Below are 20,835 nucleotides of genomic sequence, written 5' to 3'. Positions count from 1 at the left end.
GCGTATTTTTGTTAAACAATCACCATGAATATTGGTTTACAACATCTAAATCAACATTACGTACCTAAACAATATTTTTTCCCCAATTTAGGGAATATGACTTAGGCTAGAAACCCTGTTAGCGAATATTGTCATCTATGTCAATGTCAAACTCAATGTTACAAATGCAAAAAAAAAAAAATAGTGACAACGTCGCATTTTGTGACAGCAAATTAAACGTCACTGTCAATCTGTGAGAAGATTGCGTTGCGTCCGCTTTGCTTGTCCCTGCAAATCACTGCATTATTTTTATCACCATCCAACCCTACATTGTTAAAATAACAATCCCGACAATGTGCGGACCTGTATGTATCAAGAGCGATTGTAATTAGTGGCGTACACTTGAATTCTAGTTACTACGTAACCGTTTTGGACTGCTTTAAGGTTAAACTCCGAGCGGCAACATGGACGACTCCAGTAAATACCAGCAGATGCAGGATGAAATGTCCAGGTTAGTAGCATTACCTTTCATATATCAAAAAGTTTATATACCAACCTCTTACAAATTTTAAACTTTTTGGTTAGAAACTACAAAGCCTCAAAATTCTTTAGACCAACTTCTTCGCAGCAGCAGAATTCTATCTTGTTCTGATAAACTCAACAATAACATTGGATTATTTGATTTCAAGCTCATACAGCTAAGTATTCACCGTCCAGTCTAGGAAGGTCCTACAAAGGATTCTGCATGTTTCCCAGACCAACTGAAGAGGCAAAGTACATCAGCATAGAGGTAGAATAAGCGAGTTTCACAGGCACAATTATAAACAACATATAATTGTAAGAGAAAATACTTGTCAAAAATATATTTACTCTTATTAAAAGCAAACTTTGTGTTTAGTTAAATTTTAATAATTTGAACAACAGGACCAGGCAAAGGAAAGGATGAATTAGCTGAAATCTTAAAATGATAACCTAGCTTATTCAATTTGTGTTGCTGTGAATTAAGGCCAAAACAATGGCAGGGCACAAAAGTTATTATTCTAACTAGCCCTTCAAAGGTTTATTATGAATTTGCATATGTCTTTCTGCCGTGTTCCCAATTTTATTTGGGATCAGTGCAATATGTTTTCCACTTTCTTCTTTCTTTCTGCAGGGAATATACAGGGATCTACTGAAATATGAAATTGCATACTATTTCCACAAACCTTAAAAATTCGATACATAACTAAAAACACTATTACCAGGTTTGAAGCCGAGATATCCGGCGGCGACGGTGGCGTATCAGTGGCCTCCCGTGCCGTGATCGGCGCGGCCACATTCGGTGCAGTTCAGCAGCAGCTGGAGAGAGCCGCGGCACCGCTCATGCCGACCTTCGACATGTCCATGATGTACCCCACGGTGCCTCCGCCCCCGCCACCGCCTTCTATTATGGTGCCTTCACAGGTAATTTGACTGTAGACTTAGTGAGTGATTTGTGTACATAGCCAATATACAAAACATACATAGCCCAGTGATTCTCAATTATATCAATCTATTAATTTATATGTTTTATTTCTTAAAAACGAGTGAGCTATTCTTGTGTGTATAAAACATGCATGTACACACAGATAAAAACATACATAACATTTTTCCACACCTAAACCTTTTGATCTATACTAATATTATAAAGAGGAAAACTTTGTTTGGTTGTAATGGATAAACTCAAAAACGACTGGACCTATTTTAAGTATTCTTTCACCATTAGAAAGCTATATTATCGGCAATGTTATTTTATCCCGGGGTGGGGGCGCAGTAGCTCCCACGGTACGCAGGTGAAACCGCTGGAAAACGGCTAGTATTTTATAAAAAAAAAAATTGGCCCCTGCATTTTATTTAATTGTATTAGTTAGTCTGTAGAGCCATATTTACGAGGTTATAACATTTAAACTCCATTTCAGTATTTCCTTTACAGTTGGAGCAGTCTAAATTACTGAAATTTTAAGGCGTTATACTTATTAGTCTTTTCTAATTCACCTAGGGCCCAGGGGTTCAGCTTTTCATTGGAATAATTCGAACAGGACCGGATTCATAAGAAGACCATATTTTATCATAGTATTTAACAACAGCAAAAATGCTTCAATATGGTTCTTAAAGCTGTTGTACTGCAGTACTAGCTTCCATCGGTAGCTTCAACCGCGTTCCAAAGGAACCATCTCTCGCTCATGGATAAAGAGTAGCCTCCTAGGGCCAGTGATTTAGAGACAACAGACTCGGCAGCTTTAAAATATTTATTATATGACCTATCCCCCCACTTCTCAGGTACGTCTCCGTCCACCCACAGAGGTGTTTCCACCATCTCTCCCGGGCTACCTGCGGCCGGGGCTGCCGGGCCCGCAGCTCGCGCCGCCACCGCCGCCCAAGCCGCAGCCAGTCGTACTGTCGGCTGCACCCAAGCTGTATAAACAGCCGAAAGAAGATGATGAGAGGAAAGAGAAGGAGAGTCGGAAGAGAGTGAGTTATCGATTTTTGAGTAGTACATAATATTTTTAAGGAATTTAACTGAAATTCATGTAATTTTGTTAAAAATGTCATAGCGTGATATTTGAGTTGTTGAGCGTGCAGGCATAAAAGCTTAGGAACGTCGAGCGGCATTGCACCGTCGCTAGTATATTCCTCATTTCTGTGTACGTAGAACCTGAATTTGACAAAACTTTATATAAAAACGCCAATAGCTAGAGTAGAAACGACTTTGGACTAGATAGAAGAAGTATGTCAATGTCTAGCAATTTCCAAAAGGAGGCAGATTTCTATACATACCTTTACCAGTTCATAAAACCCCAATACAACCAAATCCAAAAAATGTTATCTGTTTTATGCTTTCATAATGATTACTAATTTCTATTATGGTTACAAGACAATTTTTTCTTTGTAAAATCCAGAAGCGCAGTCCGCCCCCTCCGCCGCCGCGGCCGGAGCCGGTAGAGCCTCCGCCGGTGGCGCCGCCGCCGCCCGTCATCACCGTGCCTGACATCGTCGCCAAGCCTAAGAAGGAGAAGAAGAATAGGAAGGTAATATTCAATTAACTCTATACTAATGTAATGAACAGCCAAGAGCAAACATTACACTACCAATTTGTAAAAATATTCACAGTTGGGAAGCTACAAAACACCTTAGTGATAAAGTAGTTCATGTTTTATCCAGTACAAGAAGAAGTACGCGGGTGAGACCGCAGGAAAACTGCTAAAGCTGAAGAGTTGGTTTGTTGCTTGAATGTGAACTGAATTGAAAAACTTTTTCAGTGTTAAGCCGATTTTGGAGCCGATTGAGGAAAACATGTTTTTTATCCGGGCCGCAAGTAAAACCGCTGGTGAAAGCAAGCTTTGTAATAAATGGATATTGTTTACTTCCAGGTGGTGCGGACAGCGGGTGGTCAGGTGTGGGAGGACGTGACACTGCTGGACTGGCCTGACGATGACTTCCGCATGTTCTGCGGAGACCTCGGCAATGACGTCACTGATGAATTGCTTGTGAGTATTTTTAGCACCCCAAATATTTTTACGAGGCATAAGAAGGACTAAGAATGTGGAAGTAATTTGTTTACTGCGCTTACATGGTCCGTTCCAACAAGCCTGAATCGATTGATCTTATTTCCTTTTTCATCCAAGTGTAGGAATTAGAAGCGACGCACGTGAAACTGTGGTAAATATCGGAGTTAAAATTGAAAATTAACTCATAGCCATCCCAAGGTTGAAAGACGTATTTTTTCATCATCTTTCAGCATTGATCTAAATACGGTATATATTTTATCTATGTACATATTGTATTTCAGACGCGGACATTCAGCAAATACAGCTCATTCCAAAGAGCCAAAGTGATCCGAGACAAAAGGACTAACAAGAGCAAAGGCTTTGGGTTCGTCAGCTTTAAGGACCCCGGAGACTTCATCAAGGCTATGAAGGAGATGGACGGTAAGATACTTCTACCATCATCATCATTTATTTATTTGTCAGGGACCAACAAATAATCCTATCATACCCCTAGCATTCTCTATGTTGGAATTGACTTCCAGTCTAACCACTAACCAGTAGTAGTAATGTATCGTAAAAAGCGACTGCCTATCTGACGTCGCCAATTCTGCTGATTATTTAAAGGGTATTATTGTTATTTAACAATAATACCCTTTGAAATAAATTATTTATTTACAGTTTCTTTTTATGTTTTATTTTTTTTACGATAATAACTGCCCGTATATCTGGTTTGCATTATTGAAAGAGAATTTTGAAAATATTATAACAAACATTAAGATTGAAACAAAATAATTCTCTATGGTTTGAATCTAAAGTTCGAAGAATTCCATATTTTTCTAGCCATTCATTATATCCAAATAATTTTTCCAGGTCGCTACGTAGGCAGTCGACCAATAAAGCTAAGAAAGAGCACTTGGCGTACTCGAAGCCTCGACGTCGTTCGCAAGAAGGAGAAAGAGAAAGCAGCTCTATTGTCTCTGCTCATGTCCGGTAACAAGAGCTGACAACACTTCTAATTGTGTGTCAACTGTCAGTGAGCAGGGTTGCCAGGAAAAAATTGAATGTAGATGGTGAGATGCAGAATTATTTGTCTGTAGTAATTATTGCTTTGTATATTTTGTCCTAAATCACATACAATGATAATGATACATAGTAGGTTTTTTTTTCAGTACATTTAAGGTACACTCATTGCATGAACATTTTAGCATTATTAAAGCTTTCTAAAACTGTTTTCTTTGAAAATTGAATATAAAAATTCATAGTAGGTAAACATTATTTTGTTTGAATCAAACTGACGTTTTATATTTTCAGTGTACTTGGGCCCAAGTCTGTTACTGACCAATGTTTGGTTTTAGTCACTACCTGGCAACTCTATTCAAACAATTTTAAATAATACCACAGTTGTATGTGAAGTGATCATATGTGACAATGGACTGTAGTAAATAGTGCAGGTATTTTAACCCTCTCAATGTATGTAGTTTCACCCATACTCCTTAATATGTATTTTAAATAGTAGATAATTAATTTGGTATCTACTTTTAATTGCAGATTTTATGAAATGAATTCCTCAAATGAAATATGTAAAATAAAATACAGAACGTTAAGTCATCTATGTATAATCTTTCTCTGGCTTACATCTGTTTACATAGAACCTATTATATTGCGCACATATAGTCTGCGCAAAAATAGGTCTTTGCGCAAGAATACAAGTTGCGCAAAAGTTCACGTTGCCCTGAAGTATAAAATTGCGCAAACGGATATATTCACTACGCGTGCAGACAAGCCAGTTTTACCTTTATCGAGATTATGTATATCAATAATAAAATCTTCTGCATAGCATCTGAGGCGGATGACGGGGAGTAGCGACCCCGCGGGGCTATATATCCGAGTGCTCCAGGGAGAGTATACTGTCCCCCATCTCCGGCCTGCCGGAGTGAAGCATGATGGGGGATAGGTCTCCCGCCTCTTGGCTTGCCTTCATCGGCCGGTCAGAGTGGAGTCGCTAGAGCAGGGTTAACAGCCCACTCGGAGGGTAGGTGCCTCGTGGTAAGTGGCGAGTGGGCCGGTGATGCTGGACCCACAGGGAGTGCGTGATCTGCGTTTAAAGTCCGCCGAGGTATCCTCACCCTTCAGCCGCTCATGTACCTGTTGCCCCCTTGTTGCGATTTAGCGACTGATTCCCGGGGGCCCAGTAAGTGAGTTGGCGAGTCTCCACCTGCCATTTTTACGTGTATTTATTACATTGTTATCGGCAGGTGCCATAGTTCCCGTAGTTTCCCCATTCCTAGTCCACTAGCATCCCATCACAATAGCCCAAGTAGTTTTCATCCATAGTTAGCAATAGTTTAGCACAGAACCGGGGATTGTCCTTGGGTACATTTCTATAGTGTATACAGGGATAATCGTCGGTTTTGTGTCACCATTTCATTAAAGTTGTCTCAAAAGGGCTTCAGCGTGTTGGCTTCGGCCCCACGTTCGCCTCCCAAAAATCCGGGACTCTATAGTCCCGAGGTCTGGTAGAAATAATAGTACATTTTAAAATAATAAGTTCTTTTACTGAATCTTTTCGTTACAACACGTGAATAGAGAAGCATCTCTAAGCGCTTCTGAAAATAAAATGGTATATTTGCACATTCAGGCATAAATCCTATGTTTGATTGATTTTTATCGCTTTCAATGTTACTTTTAATGTGATTTTAGTTAATTAATTAACTTTAATAAAATAAGATTCATTTCATGCCTTTGGTTCTTATTTGATTCTTCTAAAATGCCTTAAATAAAATATAAACATGGGTGATAGGTAAATAAAATAATGTCTCATGTAAAAGTAATAATTTATTCAATAATATTTCTAAATGGTAAGATTTTCTTTGGCTAAACTTCTCCAATCTGTACACATTTACCTTATAGTACTAACAATTTTATTATAAATATTCGACGTAATTAAATAATAAATCGGAACATTTCATTTTGTAAATATTATGCAAATTATTTCTCAAATTACATAATTTACAGTTTGTTTCGTTTTCTTTGCTCTTACATATTTAACAATTTATTTCTTAAAGATTTAATAAAATAATATATAAGCTTAATTACAATGAAACGCCATTTTATTGCGAGACGTATTTGTACAAAGGCTTAAAGCTGACACCTTTCGACTGAAAATAATTTTATCCAACGAAATAATTCCCTCCCACTCTCACTTATCGAGTCAGAAGGGGCGATCGAACGCCACAGACTTAATAACAAATAGAGTGCTCATATCTATGAATTAAAAATAAATAGTACAACAAGTATGTACAAAAACACATTTTTACCGTATTTTGAAGTTGCTATTGCAATTTTTTTACATGATAATTTCCGTCAAAAAGTATGTGTAGCCATGATTTTCTTTTCGAATTCGAATTTCTTAACATAATTATAGCACTCTGTTTAAAACTATGTTATCAGACTACAGTGTAATAATCGCTATCATTCTGCCTATACCGCGGGCCTCTCAGTCGTACAGGCCGTGGTCGCTTGCGCGTGGGCTCGGCGGTCGCTGCGGCCGCGTACAGCTCGTCTAGGCAGCACCTATTATCGCCTTCCTTGAGCCCCGATGTGTATGGGCAGAATGGTGTCGCAAAGTCTTCGAGACAGTATGCACCTGATGCACTGGAAAAAGGAATAAGATGCTTTAGTTTGAGACTTGCCTTAAAATCAATTACACGTACACTTGACCAGACTTCTATGGTGTCTCGATACTGTGCAAATATTGAAGTAAGGGAATCTATGTTTCCTGGACGGCAAAATCATTAATGGCCAGTTTCCCTGGATAAAGTCTCTGATTGCCTATCAGGAGGTTATCTGACAGATTAATTAACTAAAATATAACTTTTGGGTTCACAGGTATCGGATAGCAATAGCTGGAAATTATAAATAAGCAGCTGTTATCTGGCAGATAGCGTTAACTATCATATAACTAACTGACACTTTATCAGTAACCAGTTAAACCGAGCCTAAAACCATATTTTTTGTAGAATTTACCATACTTAAAATTATTATTTAATTACGATAGTCGACAACTATGAGTTCTGTTTGGTAATAAACTATCGCGGGTCTGAAGTCTAGAATCATAAAACCAACCTCATAGGCGCAGGCTGTCCAATAGGCACGGGCAGCGCGGAGGCCCGGGACGGAGGCACCCGCACCGAGCAGCGGCGCCCGCACGGCGCTGCCTCTCGGGAGCGGAACAGACTCTCTGCCTGGTAGCAGATCGACCAGATGTGGCTGCAGAGCGCCTCGTCTGTAAAGAGGATAACATTTCGAGTAAACTGAACATAACCAGCCACGGTTATGTTCAGTTTATTTACCTATTGATCTGTTGTTACCTATTAGTAAATACTACCTATTCCCATGGTGGTATCGCAAAAAACAACACGCAACAGCAAAATTAAATTACATAATTTAAAAATAATGAGTGTGAGCGGTGCTCTTAAGTAGTTAACACTTGGCTGCGGGATTGTTCGAAGGAGTTACGGCGGCCCTGGTACATAAAAGGCCTACGAAGGAACATGATGAGTTTTATTATAGTCAGTAAGAGTCTGACACTCTCTCACGCTGCCAACCCACAGCGGGAGGAGTTATATGATGATTTCCCATAAAAAAAGTACTTAAAACTTCGGATAAAACATCACGTCATCTTTGGGACCCCGATAGAAACTCTTTTTTACAGGGAAGAGGTTGTACTTACTAGGCGTATCTTCACAATAAGGCTGGCTCCTTCCCCCATTGAGACAGAAGTCGGCGTGACCGAGCCGGGCAGCCTCTCCGTAGCGGCCGGCATTGGTGTGCAGCACGTGGACTGCGCGAGCATCGCCCGGGTCTAACCGAAGTGCCGGCGCTGACCGGATCAGAGGACGTGCTGGGTCTAACCCTGGAATGACGTCGGTATAACTTATAAATGTTCACTTAATAGTCTTAAAAAATCCTGGCAAAAAAACCTATAAGACTGATTATATATTTGAACAAAGCTGACGCAATCGAGTTCGGGGTATCTTAATTATTTCTGCATGCCCTGGGAATCGCATTCTCAATTGTCTTTCATGGACAGAATATGTGCGTGAATGTGTAGGTACTCTGTGTGTGCTTTTCGTGGGCAACTAATATACTTGTATATCACCATCATCAGTTGCAAAACTAACAGTCAAGTTAACTTACCAATGATCCTATTCAGTCTAAACGTCAAGTAGTTGGCAATGATGCCACACAGATGAGCGCCAAGCGAATGCCCCACACAAGTGAGGTTGTCAGTCCTGAGCCCCGCTCGACGCAGGGCTCCGAGCGCCTCAGCCACGCAGCGAGCCACGGGCCGCAAGTTGTGCACCGCAGCCACGTAGCACGGGGGCTGGCAGAGCGCTCCCCAGTCTAGCATGAAGACATTGTAGCCACCGCGGCGCAGGTATGCTGAGAAAATAGGTATGTTTAGGTTCACATTGAGGTGTAAAGACGGTCGCCAAGAGGTGTAGGCCTGGCTACTTTTGGCATCCAAAGGTCGCCAATTCGAGTGGCCATGGCGTCTCGGCAGTCAGTTGTTTACGTCGTCGCTGAAGAAATCGCACGCTGACTGGCGACTGAGTGAGGGAGGTGCACTTTACCGTGTACATATTAGTGGCAACGTCACCAAGCTGCCAGAGTAGCCAGTAGCCACGTAGGGAACTGTAGCTCGTGGCCACGCTTCCAATTTGGCGACGTTGCCAAACCGTCGCCAAGTGAGTTAGGTTCCATCATAAAGTATAGTCTTTGGGTTCCATAATTTCAAACTAACTGCTTGGATACGTAGCCGGCGACGTCGGCATTGGCGTCCTAATGAGGCAGGGCTCTTACGCAAACATTAATAAAGCCAAAGGGATTTATTGCAGAGCTGAAGGTAGAGGATCATTTTGAACCAGAAAATCTGTTTATTTGTAACTAGCTTCAATTATCTGGATTACATTGAATAAGAAATGCATTAGTACGACGACAGCAGTATTTTTTTCCTGCAGGTAGGAAAACCAATCATTGATACATTTTTCGCGACTGTCAACGCTGATATGCAGGTCATTGAACCGCTGCAACACGTAGAGAAAGCCGTGGGAGTCGCTCCGCGCATTGTAATGCGACTCGTGCGCAACTGGCAATGTTCCTACTACACGACAGTACCGGTGAACACTTGCACTTTCTTCTGTGGCCACTATCCAGGGAAGCTCATTAATGCCAATAGTCACATATATGCTCTTAAATTATGATGCGGTTTGCGTACTTAGGACCGTAATTTTGTTGTAAATGTTCGTTTTGTAATCGCTTTCGTCCTTTGTAATGTCTTTTCTTACTTTGAGGTGTGTTGGCTTCTGCATGAGAAACCAATTTCGTCATTGGGTGGATAGGTTTGCTCAAACCTATGTACTTGGGCCGAATATTAAGATAGTAAACCACTTTTCCGACTTGGTGTCACCGTCACGTAATCTTTCTAATAATTAGATGATCAAACAACGAATGAAAGTTTTCAACAATTATATATTACCTACCCGTATCCGTATGCATATTGCTTGTAGGTCTTCATCTTCTAAAATTAAAAGTCTGAATATTTCAATTCTGATAACTTCAGCAGTTTGAAATTGTGCATGACACATCAAATACATGCCCACATGCCCCCATAACTTTCGTATTTATGCCATCGATCGATTAGAACTGTAACGGTTTTTGCGGAAGTGGATACAGTGATGCCAACTAGGTACTGCAGCAGTCACAGGCCAGCATTAAACTGACAATGGGAACGAAATTATTCACTATGCATACATTAGGGTGCTGCCATAGCTATGGTAACATTTTTTTCTTTGGTATAAACTTTACTAAAGCTTCAGTCTACTTTTAAAATTAAAAAAGAAAAAAACATTTCCTAATCGACTTCATCTGAAACCAAAACCTAATTTTCCTATTTCAAACCTCTTGGTAGATATTCAAATCATGGCCATCATAGTAACTATGGTATATCAAAATAATTAAAAAATTTTAGAACTATTTCTTACCGTCTCTCAACACGACAATAGGCAAGGTGTCGTCTCCCCCTGCATATCCATGGATCAGCAAAACGTTCTCGTGCGCTGGGTCGTATCCACTTTGGCGAAGCCAGTCCTGGCTGCTTAGATCTACCTGGAAACATAAACATACGAGATTTAGGAAAAAATATTTCTATCAATTTAGAAAAGGAATAGATAGTTTTTTTAAGGTTGGGCCCAAAATAGTTCCTTGCGGAACACCAATAGTGGGTTATGAAATTTTTCGTCGGATTTGTGATTTTTTACTGTGCGATCTTTCCTTAAAAGTTTTATTTCTGTTACTAAATGTAAGACGGATATAGAAAATATCGCAAGAACACCTATTCGGTTGAAAACGCAATGTTTTGTGTATTTTATGAGGAAAAGCCAGTGAATGTTTTACCGCAAATGCAAAGCTTTCTTCATTATTGGAACTAACAAGACTTTATTGTTTTTTACAAGCAAGTCACAAAAGCATCAAAGACATAATCTCCTGACAATGCCACAAAAATCAAAGCAGGCGCTTCCATTTCTAACAGAACAAAGCATCCTCGTTTCAAGGACAACCAAATGGCACAAAGTAGGTTTGTAACACAAATGTTGTTTATTGTAAATTCAGTGGTACAGCCATGAATGGACCGCGTGTGGACGCAATAACTTATGAGTCCCGCGAAGGAAGACCCAGTCCCCTGAGGACGAATAGCGGTATTTTGGACGCATTCTTGTATAGGCAGTGTATTCACTGGTGAGGCAGTAGGTATCGTGGTTACAAAAGTGAAATGATTGACGGTGCTATTTAGGTGGCCACCTGGCCCACCTTCGTCCAAACATCAAGTCGGGTATCCTAGCGCCAAAATATTTCACCGGTTCACTCTGGAAAGGTTTACCCTTTCGCAGTAGGGCTGTAGGATACCTACGCAAGGTCATCATTATTAACTACTTAGAACATTCTTATGTATTCATTGATCTATAAGATAGAACAATCCTTAACACATTTCTATTGTCACTATTTTCCATCTTCAAAAAACACCTATCTATCATCCCTAAGAATCCATATAATCCATTAAAAAAACAGCGTCTAGACAATACAGAAAATTGATTAAAATTTTACGCAAAATCATCTTGCATGTCGATATCGATTACTCAATGGGCATTACTAATAGTAATAGGTAAACAGTGGAGCACACTTGGTCACAGCTGATGAAACACGAAGGTGAGCGCTTTCGTTCATAACGCACATTATTTATTATTGAAATATGTATTACAAGATATTGTGAGGTTCAGTTTAGATTTGTAACGCTCCAATAAAAATTTCATTCTTTTCAGTTTCAATGTCAACTCTACTTCATCGGTCTTCATCGGTATACTATGCTTTATTTCCATAATCTTTGCTTTAATGAAATATGATTGATTATAAATAATGATAGGTAAGTCGCAAGGAATATTTGCCCAATTTATTACTGGCACAGCATTTCGGCTACCAAGACTCAGCAGTAACACAAACGCAACACCCGCACCAAAGAATTACCTAATCATGCATGACATGAAAATCGTCAGAGAAATATTTGGACACAATTTTTTAAAATATACAGTGCTCATGTAGCCCAGTCATAATCTATGTGAATATCAAAAGTTTATGTCGCAAAACCTGTGTGCTACTAAATAACATGGGCCATGGAGCCATAGAGATCAAGTACTTAGGTACTTTCTTGCAATAACGTAACGCAATAACAGGCTACAGACCAGCCCTATCAGGTCCTGAAAATTATTGTTTAATTTATCATATTATTCGAAGTATTGCTAACACAACATTACATTGCGTGTCTCTTTAGTGAAGGCCCGTGAGAACTAAGATCTCAAACAATATGTTGGACAGATATTTTTCAATCCCTCATTGAGATGTAGGTAAATATGACAATACAATGCTGATGTTTCTTATAAAAACTCGTGAACATATTCATTTATGATACTCATAATGACAGAATTAGGAATCGACAAACTTCTGTAGATTGAAATAAAATTACTCAAGAAAAAACCCCTAAAGCAACATAAAACGCAGCTGGGTTCATCCTAATATTTTTTCAAGTATCCAAATAATAAATTGGACATAAGGAGGAAAAAAGTCGGATTTGGTTAAAAATTACCAGCTCTGAGAACCTCACTCGGTAGGAGACCGGACTATCAATCTTCTAGTTAACTTTGTCTAAGTTCAGTGGTAATTACGTCAGGATTGTTTTACTCACAACATTCTTCACTGGATCACTTTCAGTATATAAATGGAGATTGACATCAGGATCAGGACAGGCTTCCTTCTCCCGTCGCCACACGCAGTCTTCAAATGTAGCGTTGCCGTATGCATCAGTGTGCAGTAGTAACGCCTCTTTGATCGGATGTCTTTGGGAGATAGTGCCTGCACCAAGAATAAAACAAAAGTTACCATAAGTTGACAACTTTACGTATTAGAAAATTTTATAGAATCTTGGAAAGTAGCACTAACGATATGGCTATAAATTGTAAATGTCGTTAACTACTAAGTTTTAATAAACAATATTTCTTGTTAAATGCTTTTAAGGTAGTTATAGGTAGGACAGGTTTTGTAGTATTATGGGGGTTTTCTTCATTGATTGTGAGGTCAGTGTCTTCGCAATGATGAATCAAAGGATTGGTCACTTTCTCGAATGGTAACGAACAAGGCCTGTTCATGGAAAATTCATCAAAGTCGTCTGTTTTGTGTGCTCACTTTCAGAATTCAATATTAATCATTTCATCCATTTCAGAATTAATTTCTGAACAAACTTAATTTAGTATCACGTATATTATGATGTTATTCAATAAACGTAACATAATTGTGCTATTACACCGTAATAACGAGGGGCATTAATCACAATATTACACTTGCATATCCGTAAGATTACATAAAAGAGAGCATGGTAGGTATTAAAATGATGGTGTAGCGTGGATAACTGCTTACTGCGGATAATTACTAGTTTAGCAATCATTTCAGTGAAAGAGCCTGCATAATGCACGTATAAGTAAAAGCTTACATAGGGGTTCAACGAAAGGGAACGGATTGGCTAATTGTCACTTGCAATTAAACCGTATTGCTTTAGAAGGAAACTGTTGTTAATACGCACAAGTTATTTTGATAGTAGATGCCCTGCTAATGAAGAGATACCTAAGAGTCATCTCTCATTAATGAAGAGATGGGAGTCCTACCGATCGAAATTGCTGGAAAGCAGGATTCACAAGTGCATGAAGTAATGCAGTCTGCAGGCATGTATAACAATCTTAGATTTAGTAGGTATATAAAAATAACTGTGACGACCGAAACCTCCGATTAAAAAAAATAATAATAATTAAGTTGTCACTGAAAATATGTATAAGTAGTACCCGCGAAATTAAACGTTCTTTAAGGAAAACTATCGATACCATTTCTAAATATTTACAAATTATCTAAAAACTGCCTACCTATTTATAAAACTGAAATAATTATATCCGAATAAATTGTTTTGCAAACTGGCCACATGTAAACGTACCTTGCACCAGGAGTATGATCGCGAGGCAGGCTGTATGCGCGAGCGCACGGACGCGCGCCATCCTTGCTGAGCACTGAACTACTGGCGCTAGACTCAGTGGAGGCCAGCCTACCCCCGTACGAAGCAGTTTGCATACACTTGCCAAATTACTCGCGTGGAATACCGATGAGCTAGTGAAATGGGTGAACTTGACTTGTGAACTGTCAGAAGTCAGTATATGAATATTTTAGTTTGCTTATTTACTTAGCGTTGGTAATTACTGTATTTCGACAGCTAACCAGGGATATCAGTTTGGCTATTCTAGAGCCTATGCCATTTTACTTTCCCTTGAAATTCCTTGTCTGGTCGCAGTATTAATGTCTTCAGGCTTCTGTCGGAATATTGTTGTTTAGGATGATTAGGATCTCGTTACTACAGTCATTATTGATATGAGAAAACTAAGATTCCGATAAATAACCGAAAAGGATCATCCATAGAGGTTCCATATACTTTTGCTTAATTTTGCAATTAAGAATCAGATCATTCCATCATCGTCAGCTCCACCAAAGGATATCCACTGCTGAATATAAGTATTTCCAAAAGGACTAGTTGGAAGAGGCTTGTGTCTAGCGCTGAACTTTTCAAGAACCTCCTACGCTACGTTTGGCAGTTTGTCTGTTCTCCATTTGTGCACCTTTTGGTTTTTACGTGGTTACGACATCCATAGTCTTAATATATCTTATAGTTAAGGAAACACTTAGCTCTATCGGTCAAGACACCATCTTATATCCCAATACGAGCTCCTTTGTATACTACTTATGTATGGTATGTAAATCCCTAGGTATTAGGTATAAGGTTACCACCTCTTAGTATCATTTTAGCGCCTGACGTTAAATCGTCTATGTAGAACCTCAGCGCGCTTTGCTATTATATTGTTACAGGTGACTAAGTTAGGTATGCAAGTACTACAAAAGGAACAACATTATACAGGTATATTTACAGTGAAGTTATTTGCATTACATTTAACGCGATATTACATATGAGTATGTAATATCGTATATATAATATATATAATATGCCTCTTGCATGTTTAACAAAGGGGCCAATAAAGGAAGGGACATAGAAAAAGGGTGGGAAACCCGTTTTTAAAGTAAGCTTTTACGTATGTAGAGCTCTTTGAAGGCAGTTTTGTTTGTAGTAACATCCTCAAAATAAAACCTGCAATATGAGATATAAACGAAACTCCTGATCAGGTTTTAACGGAAAAATACATTTACCCTGACACCAGCGACTCTGATGGATTTCAGGAGACAAATTTTGTTTCAGAGGTACCATAATAGACATCAGGGTAACATTGGTGTTGTAGGTATTCAAAGTGGTTATCGATAGAGCAAGGTGATCTGTACTTGTTAGGTAAGTGCAGTTGACCTCGCGAAGTCATGATCTTTTCAATGTCAAACATAGTAGATTGTTGGAGTGAGAGACCAGCCGTAATAGGTAGGCTTTTCATTGTTGGAATCGTAATGATGGTAAACAAACAAGCCGCCTGACTATCTTTGTACCTGCTTGGTATCTTTAGCTTAAATTCTGCTCTAAAACATCGAATGTTCGCCATTGCTCACAGTAGGAAACCGTGCTATTGTTATAGAAACATATTTAACTCGCTATATGAATAGATAAGAGCAATCCCGGCTTGTGGGCCTGCGCGTTGCCGCCGAGCGTGACGCGCCGGAGCCTGCGAGTGTGTCTCTTGAGAGTCAATGATTTCTTGTTGTTATGTAGCATTGTGTATGTGTGCGTACACGCAGGTGAGATGGCGGCGCGAGAGCGGGACGCCGCGCGCAGAGCCTCCGCGCAGGTAGCGCCGCCCGCCAGTCCGAGACATGCGCCCTGCGCGCGCCCGCGTTGTGCCGTCGTACATACGGTCACGCATAACCTGCTTTTCAAAAACAACATCACATAAACGACAGTTTCCGTCCAAGTTAACATAACTTCCACAAAAAACAGTTAATAGTGTTCACAAACTGTGTTTGACAAGTGCTTTTCGTTGATACAAAGAACTACGGTTGATTTAATTGCGCGAATGCCACGCTCTACAGCCTGCGCAGCCGGCGGCGCTCCCCACCTCTATACATACAAGGACCAATCGTTGAACTTATGCCGTCTCGTCTTTCGCATCTACGTGATCTGCAAGATTCGGAAATGAGCCCCGAAATCACAATGCGATGTATTGACTAAGCTGGTAACCGAAAACATCGGTTCCAACGACAATGTCAATCAATCAGAATGCAGCCCAATTTAATAAACAGAAGCAGCAACTAGGTAAACAGGGCCCGGAACCGGTCAACTTTCCACCGCGTTATCATCCGCCTCCTCTAGCCGCGAGCGGGCCCAAGCTAGCCACTATCGATCCGAACGCCAAGGAGTACAAGCCACCTTACGCAGGCAAATCTATCGATCCAAACAAACCACAGTACCCCATTGGAGCCCATGGTTCGGTTCCTGGTCCATACAGTGGCGGAAATATTCAATTTATAAAGTATCCTCAAGGGCCAGGATACCCGCAAGGATATCCTCAACCACCGGGAGCTCTTCGCATGCCTCGATCCTCAGGCGAGGTAGTAACGAAAGCTGTAGTCCACGAGCCCGTCGAGCCAGCTGCACGAGCAAGGAGTGCAGACGACATTCAACGAGCGCAGCGCAATATCGAAGACGAACAGATACACAGAAGATCTGCTGACATGCTGAAGTTTACTAAACGCGTAGAACCCGAAGGACCTCGAGCTTCAACAGACCAGAAAAGGCAGATTCAAGCGCTTTTACAACAGATAAAAGCACTGAAAGAAGCTAATAGACGTCTGAGCGATGACAATCAGGAACTAAGAGATTTATGTTGTTTCTTAGATGATGATCGACAGAAGGGTAGAAAATTAGCTCGAGAATGGCAACGCTTTGGAAGATACACAGCATCTGTAATGCGACAGGAGGTATCTGCTTATCAGAACAAGTTGCGGCAGTTAGACGACAAGCAGCAAGAGTTAATTCGTGATAATTTAGAGTTAAAGGAATTGTGTTTGTATTTAGACGAAGAACGGGAGAGGAGTACATGTGTGAATTGCGGACGTGCGGCAGGAAGAGAGAGGGACGACGGTGACGGCAGCAGCAGTGGCACTAATGCCGAGGAAGGATCGCGTCCGGCACCGACAATACCGATCACGCATCCTCAGCTTGCCGAACGAACTGTACAATACGTCAGAGATTTGGAGCAAAAAGTTCGGCGACTAGAGGCCGAAAAAGGTCTTGGAAATGGTGGAAACGAACGTCCTGAAGCTGTAGTGCGAGCATTGCAGGTTTTAGAAGTTAGGGAGCGTGTGGAACGAGAGCGAAGAAGGCCAGCCCCTGATCTAGATTCTGGAGAGCAGGCTCTAGTGCGAGAAATGTGCAACGTTGTGTGGGGCAAGTTGGAGGATGCACCGCCGCAAGCCCCGCCGCGCTAGCACATAACATAAACAATAAACAGTTAACGTTTACTAGTTTTGTGTCAAAGTGGTGTTTCCATCGAAAGAGGTGAACGAGTAAATAAAAAGTTGTTCAAAATAAAACGCAGATGGAATTCGACTTGATTGAGGTCATCCATCCGCTGTCTCGTGACCTAAAGAGCAGAACTGTGTCGAACATATAAAAGCACATAAACATAGTTATAGTTATAGTGTGAAGGGCCTTAGAGACGAATGTGATGTATAACTTGCCACGATAGAACCACGTAGCCGGAACCCGAAAAGTACAAAATTACTTTATGAGTTGTAGCTGTAGTACATTAGATTTAGTGTTAAATCTCGTCTTTAAGTCGACAAATGTTTGATTTTTCTCTTCTTGCTTAATTGTTATGAATAATTATTAATTTTATGGAAAATATTGGAGAAACTAATTAATTATGAGGCTATAACTACATTAATATTATTGTCTGTGATTTTCCTGAGGGCTGGAATAATGATCAAGAATTTCTTAACGATGCTCATTGCGATAGCAACTGTCACTTGCCTTAATGTTCCTCTGTATTTTAAATCTGTTTCGCTGTCCTTCTATATGCCTAACTATTGCCTAGATCTAGTCAGTCAATAACTCACTTGGTTTAATGTTTTAGAGACAAAGTTATCCCAGCTCACTAAACTTGTCCATTTGCGTAGCTTGCTTCAATTTTGATTATATTATGTTATTAATTTATTCAGACTTGGGTGTGTAAGAAATAAAGCTATTTCTGTTTATGTCTACATATTTTAATTGATGAATTAAAACTGTATTTTGATAGGTAACATTTTGCTGACGTCTAAGTTAAAACCTGCGGTGTAACTTCACCAATTTGCTACTGGTTGAATGCTATATTTTTTTTTTACAAAAAAGGCAGTTTCAAATGTCATAATTTGAAGTCCGTGTCATCTGTATATTATAACGTTTAAATAAATAAACAAATAAATCATGCCGGGGCCGGGGGAGGAAAAAGGCGAAGGACCTGAAGATCAGGATACTATTGGGGTAAAGTATACACTTTGAATAGGACCTCTCTTCTGATCATGAGCATCATTTGAGATACATACCTAACAAGTCAGTTTTTATGAGCTAGGTCGCTAGGGGAATCCTGTATAACATATTTTATTTTGTATACAGTACCTACCTAGTTAGGTTCATACGCAATTTATCCAAAACACCAATTATTGCGCCTCGTGCAATTGAGTTGTGTAAGGTGGTTTCGTGATCTTCATACCTACATAACTGACAATAACTGCGTAGTTATATTCTCTGCAAGTCTGTGGTTTTGCTTGGAACTCGATACTTTTGAAAACAGATTGTTTTTATTTACACACAATCGTTCTTTACCAAGGTACTTATTTTCGAAACATCAAAAAATTGCGCATTCAATTGGTATGCAATGCCAACCTAACTTCAGTAAAATTCCCCAGATATACGTAGGTAAGAGGAATCCTGAAGGTGATAGACACGGAGAAGGCTGGGCAGTCCTGCCAAACGGTGATTACTACACAGGCTGCTACTGCCGAGGACAGAGAAACGGGAAGGGCTTGTACGTGTTCAAAAATGGTGCTAGATATGAAGGTACCTATATTTTGAGGCGAGTCAGTTAACTAGACTAGGCACTTGCTTTAAAATGCGTAGGAGTTTTAATTTCAAAGATCGAAGCAAGATAGAGCTGCCTACATATACATACCGATCTGTTGAAGGTGATGACGAATGTCTAAGATTTTTTGTCTAAGCGAGCACAGTTTGTAGCATTCTTTTACATCAAAATATTTTAATAATAGTAGTCTACAAATACCGTACCTATATGGAATAGACCAGTCTTGGTAACTTAGATGGCGGTAACCTAGTGTCGTTACTTAAAAGAACTTTTTATGAATTACTTTTAGGAGAATGGCGCAGAGCAATGAAGTATGGTGTCGGCCGCATGGTATACCCTGACGGCTCTCGTTACGAAGGAGACTGGAGACACGACGTCAAACAAGGATTTGGTGCCTACTACTACCCCAACGGCGACATTTACGAAGGCGCCTGGTTCAAGGGCAAACGCCACGGTCTAGGCACGTACTTCTTCGCAGAGTACCAAATTAAATTCATGGGAACATGGCTTGAAGGGGCGATTCAAGGCCCTGGACAAATTATCTACCCGAGATACCGGTACCATGGCTCTTGGTTGAAAGGAAAGCCCAAAGGCCCGGGGTGTTTTGTCTTTGACACAAACTGTATGCAACATGGATTCTATCTGCTTATCAAAGACCCAGCTTTAGAGGAATATGGTGAAGGCGAGGAGGAGAAAGATGAAAAAGACATAAAGGAGGAGAGATTGGAGGAAGAAGAGGTCGAGGTTGATGAGACTACAGGTAAGATCTACCGTCACGATTTTGATTTTGATACCTACGACTTACGAGCACTTACTTACCTACTAGACTTCCTTCTGGTCTAATCTTGACTGGTCCTCAATGAATTGAATGTAGGTAGTGCTAGGCTTAAGTCAGGTTTTACGGAATAAAATGTGTGAGTTGCTGCGATTTAGTATTAATATGTAAATCAAATCGGATGCAAGCTAGTTTCTTCAAGTATATTTTAATTGGCGGTGGGGTCATTGGCCTACAAAGACTTCGAAATTATATTTTTAGGTATTTGGAGACACGTGTGGGAATTAACTGTCTTCTCATACATCGTTTTAAATTATGAAGTTGCATATTGTATTATACAAAAGAATATATTAAAGCTCCGTTTATCGGGGTTTTTACCGCCATCCCAAAAAGAAAGAGGTTCTGAATTCAATCTACTTTTTTTAACTTGTACTGATCTGTATTCTAAATTCCTTCGATTACAGGCAAGATCGCAACATGGCGCGCTCGCAACGTCACAGCTTACATGTCAGAGTTCCTGCCTCCCGAGCCCGTTCCTCTGCCCGTCCACGACTCCGTACCGTCTCTGACCGACGAGAGCTGCATCATTACTGACGAGCTACAGTTCGACCAGCCGTCAATAGCGCCCGAAGACGAGGGAGGGGATGACAACGATTCTTGGCTGATGCATAGACAACAGTTCCTTGAAGAGACTGCTCAAAAGGAGGATGCTTAATGGCTCTGGCTTTGTTGATACTTCAAGATTTGGTGGATGTCTATGATTATATTGAATGAAATGTTTTACTTAGTTTATTAAATGTATTGAAATGTTGCTATTTATTAAAATAGTAAAATAATTTTAATTTGGGCTAGGTATCTTATATCAAAGGAGTAT

General features: G+C 40.1%; 4 protein-coding genes across 6 annotated transcripts; 3 read left to right on the top strand and 1 right to left on the bottom strand.

Annotated features, from left to right (window-relative positions):
* Positions 1 to 209: 209 nt before the first annotated feature.
* LOC124629913 (RNA-binding protein 42) lies at positions 210 to 8,510 on the top strand. Of its 3 annotated transcripts, XM_047163577.1 has the most exons (9): positions 210 to 344; positions 424 to 490; positions 1,224 to 1,422; positions 2,278 to 2,469; positions 2,898 to 3,026; positions 3,369 to 3,485; positions 3,788 to 3,926; positions 4,356 to 5,309; positions 6,008 to 6,222. In XM_047163577.1, exons 2-8 carry the CDS (start codon positions 444 to 446, stop codon positions 4,487 to 4,489), a joined length of 957 nt encoding a protein of 318 aa, XP_047019533.1. In that variant the 5' UTR covers positions 210 to 344; positions 424 to 443; the 3' UTR covers positions 4,490 to 5,309; positions 6,008 to 6,222. The 3 variants fall into 3 exon arrangements, with proteins under 3 accessions (XP_047019533.1, XP_047019534.1, XP_047019532.1); XM_047163578.1 differs by lacking the exon at positions 6,008 to 6,222 and adding an exon at positions 8,200 to 8,510 and having other exon boundaries at positions 215 to 490; positions 4,356 to 4,555; XM_047163576.1 differs by having other exon boundaries at positions 215 to 490.
* On the bottom strand, positions 6,303 to 14,231 carry LOC124629911 (pancreatic lipase-related protein 2-like). Its single transcript, XM_047163574.1, has 7 exons — positions 14,077 to 14,231; positions 12,784 to 12,950; positions 10,532 to 10,655; positions 8,685 to 8,930; positions 8,218 to 8,400; positions 7,611 to 7,770; positions 6,303 to 7,139 (listed from the first exon to the last, which is right to left on the bottom strand). Exons 1-7 carry the CDS (start codon positions 14,135 to 14,137, stop codon positions 6,932 to 6,934), a joined length of 1,149 nt encoding a protein of 382 aa, XP_047019530.1. The 5' UTR covers positions 14,138 to 14,231; the 3' UTR covers positions 6,303 to 6,931.
* A 1,655-nt stretch (positions 14,232 to 15,886) lies between these two features.
* Positions 15,887 to 18,320, top strand: LOC124629827 (coiled-coil domain-containing protein 85C-B). Its single transcript, XM_047163404.1, has one exon. It carries the CDS (start codon positions 16,326 to 16,328, stop codon positions 17,550 to 17,552), a length of 1,227 nt encoding a protein of 408 aa, XP_047019360.1. The 5' UTR covers positions 15,887 to 16,325; the 3' UTR covers positions 17,553 to 18,320.
* On the top strand, positions 18,305 to 20,828 carry LOC124629828 (radial spoke head 1 homolog). The gene is made up of 4 exons (XM_047163405.1): positions 18,305 to 18,588; positions 19,014 to 19,164; positions 19,476 to 19,946; positions 20,426 to 20,828. Exons 1-4 carry the CDS (start codon positions 18,532 to 18,534, stop codon positions 20,674 to 20,676), a joined length of 930 nt encoding a protein of 309 aa, XP_047019361.1. The 5' UTR covers positions 18,305 to 18,531; the 3' UTR covers positions 20,677 to 20,828.
* The last annotated feature ends 7 nt before the right edge of the window (positions 20,829 to 20,835 follow it).

The sequence above is a fragment of the Helicoverpa zea genome, chromosome 4 (genome assembly GCF_022581195.2).
Source record: "Helicoverpa zea isolate HzStark_Cry1AcR chromosome 4, ilHelZeax1.1, whole genome shotgun sequence".
NCBI lineage: Eukaryota > Metazoa > Arthropoda > Insecta > Lepidoptera > Noctuidae > Helicoverpa > Helicoverpa zea.
The sequence above is the reverse complement of the archived record's forward strand: the minus strand, read 5'-3'. Positions and strand labels throughout refer to the sequence as shown.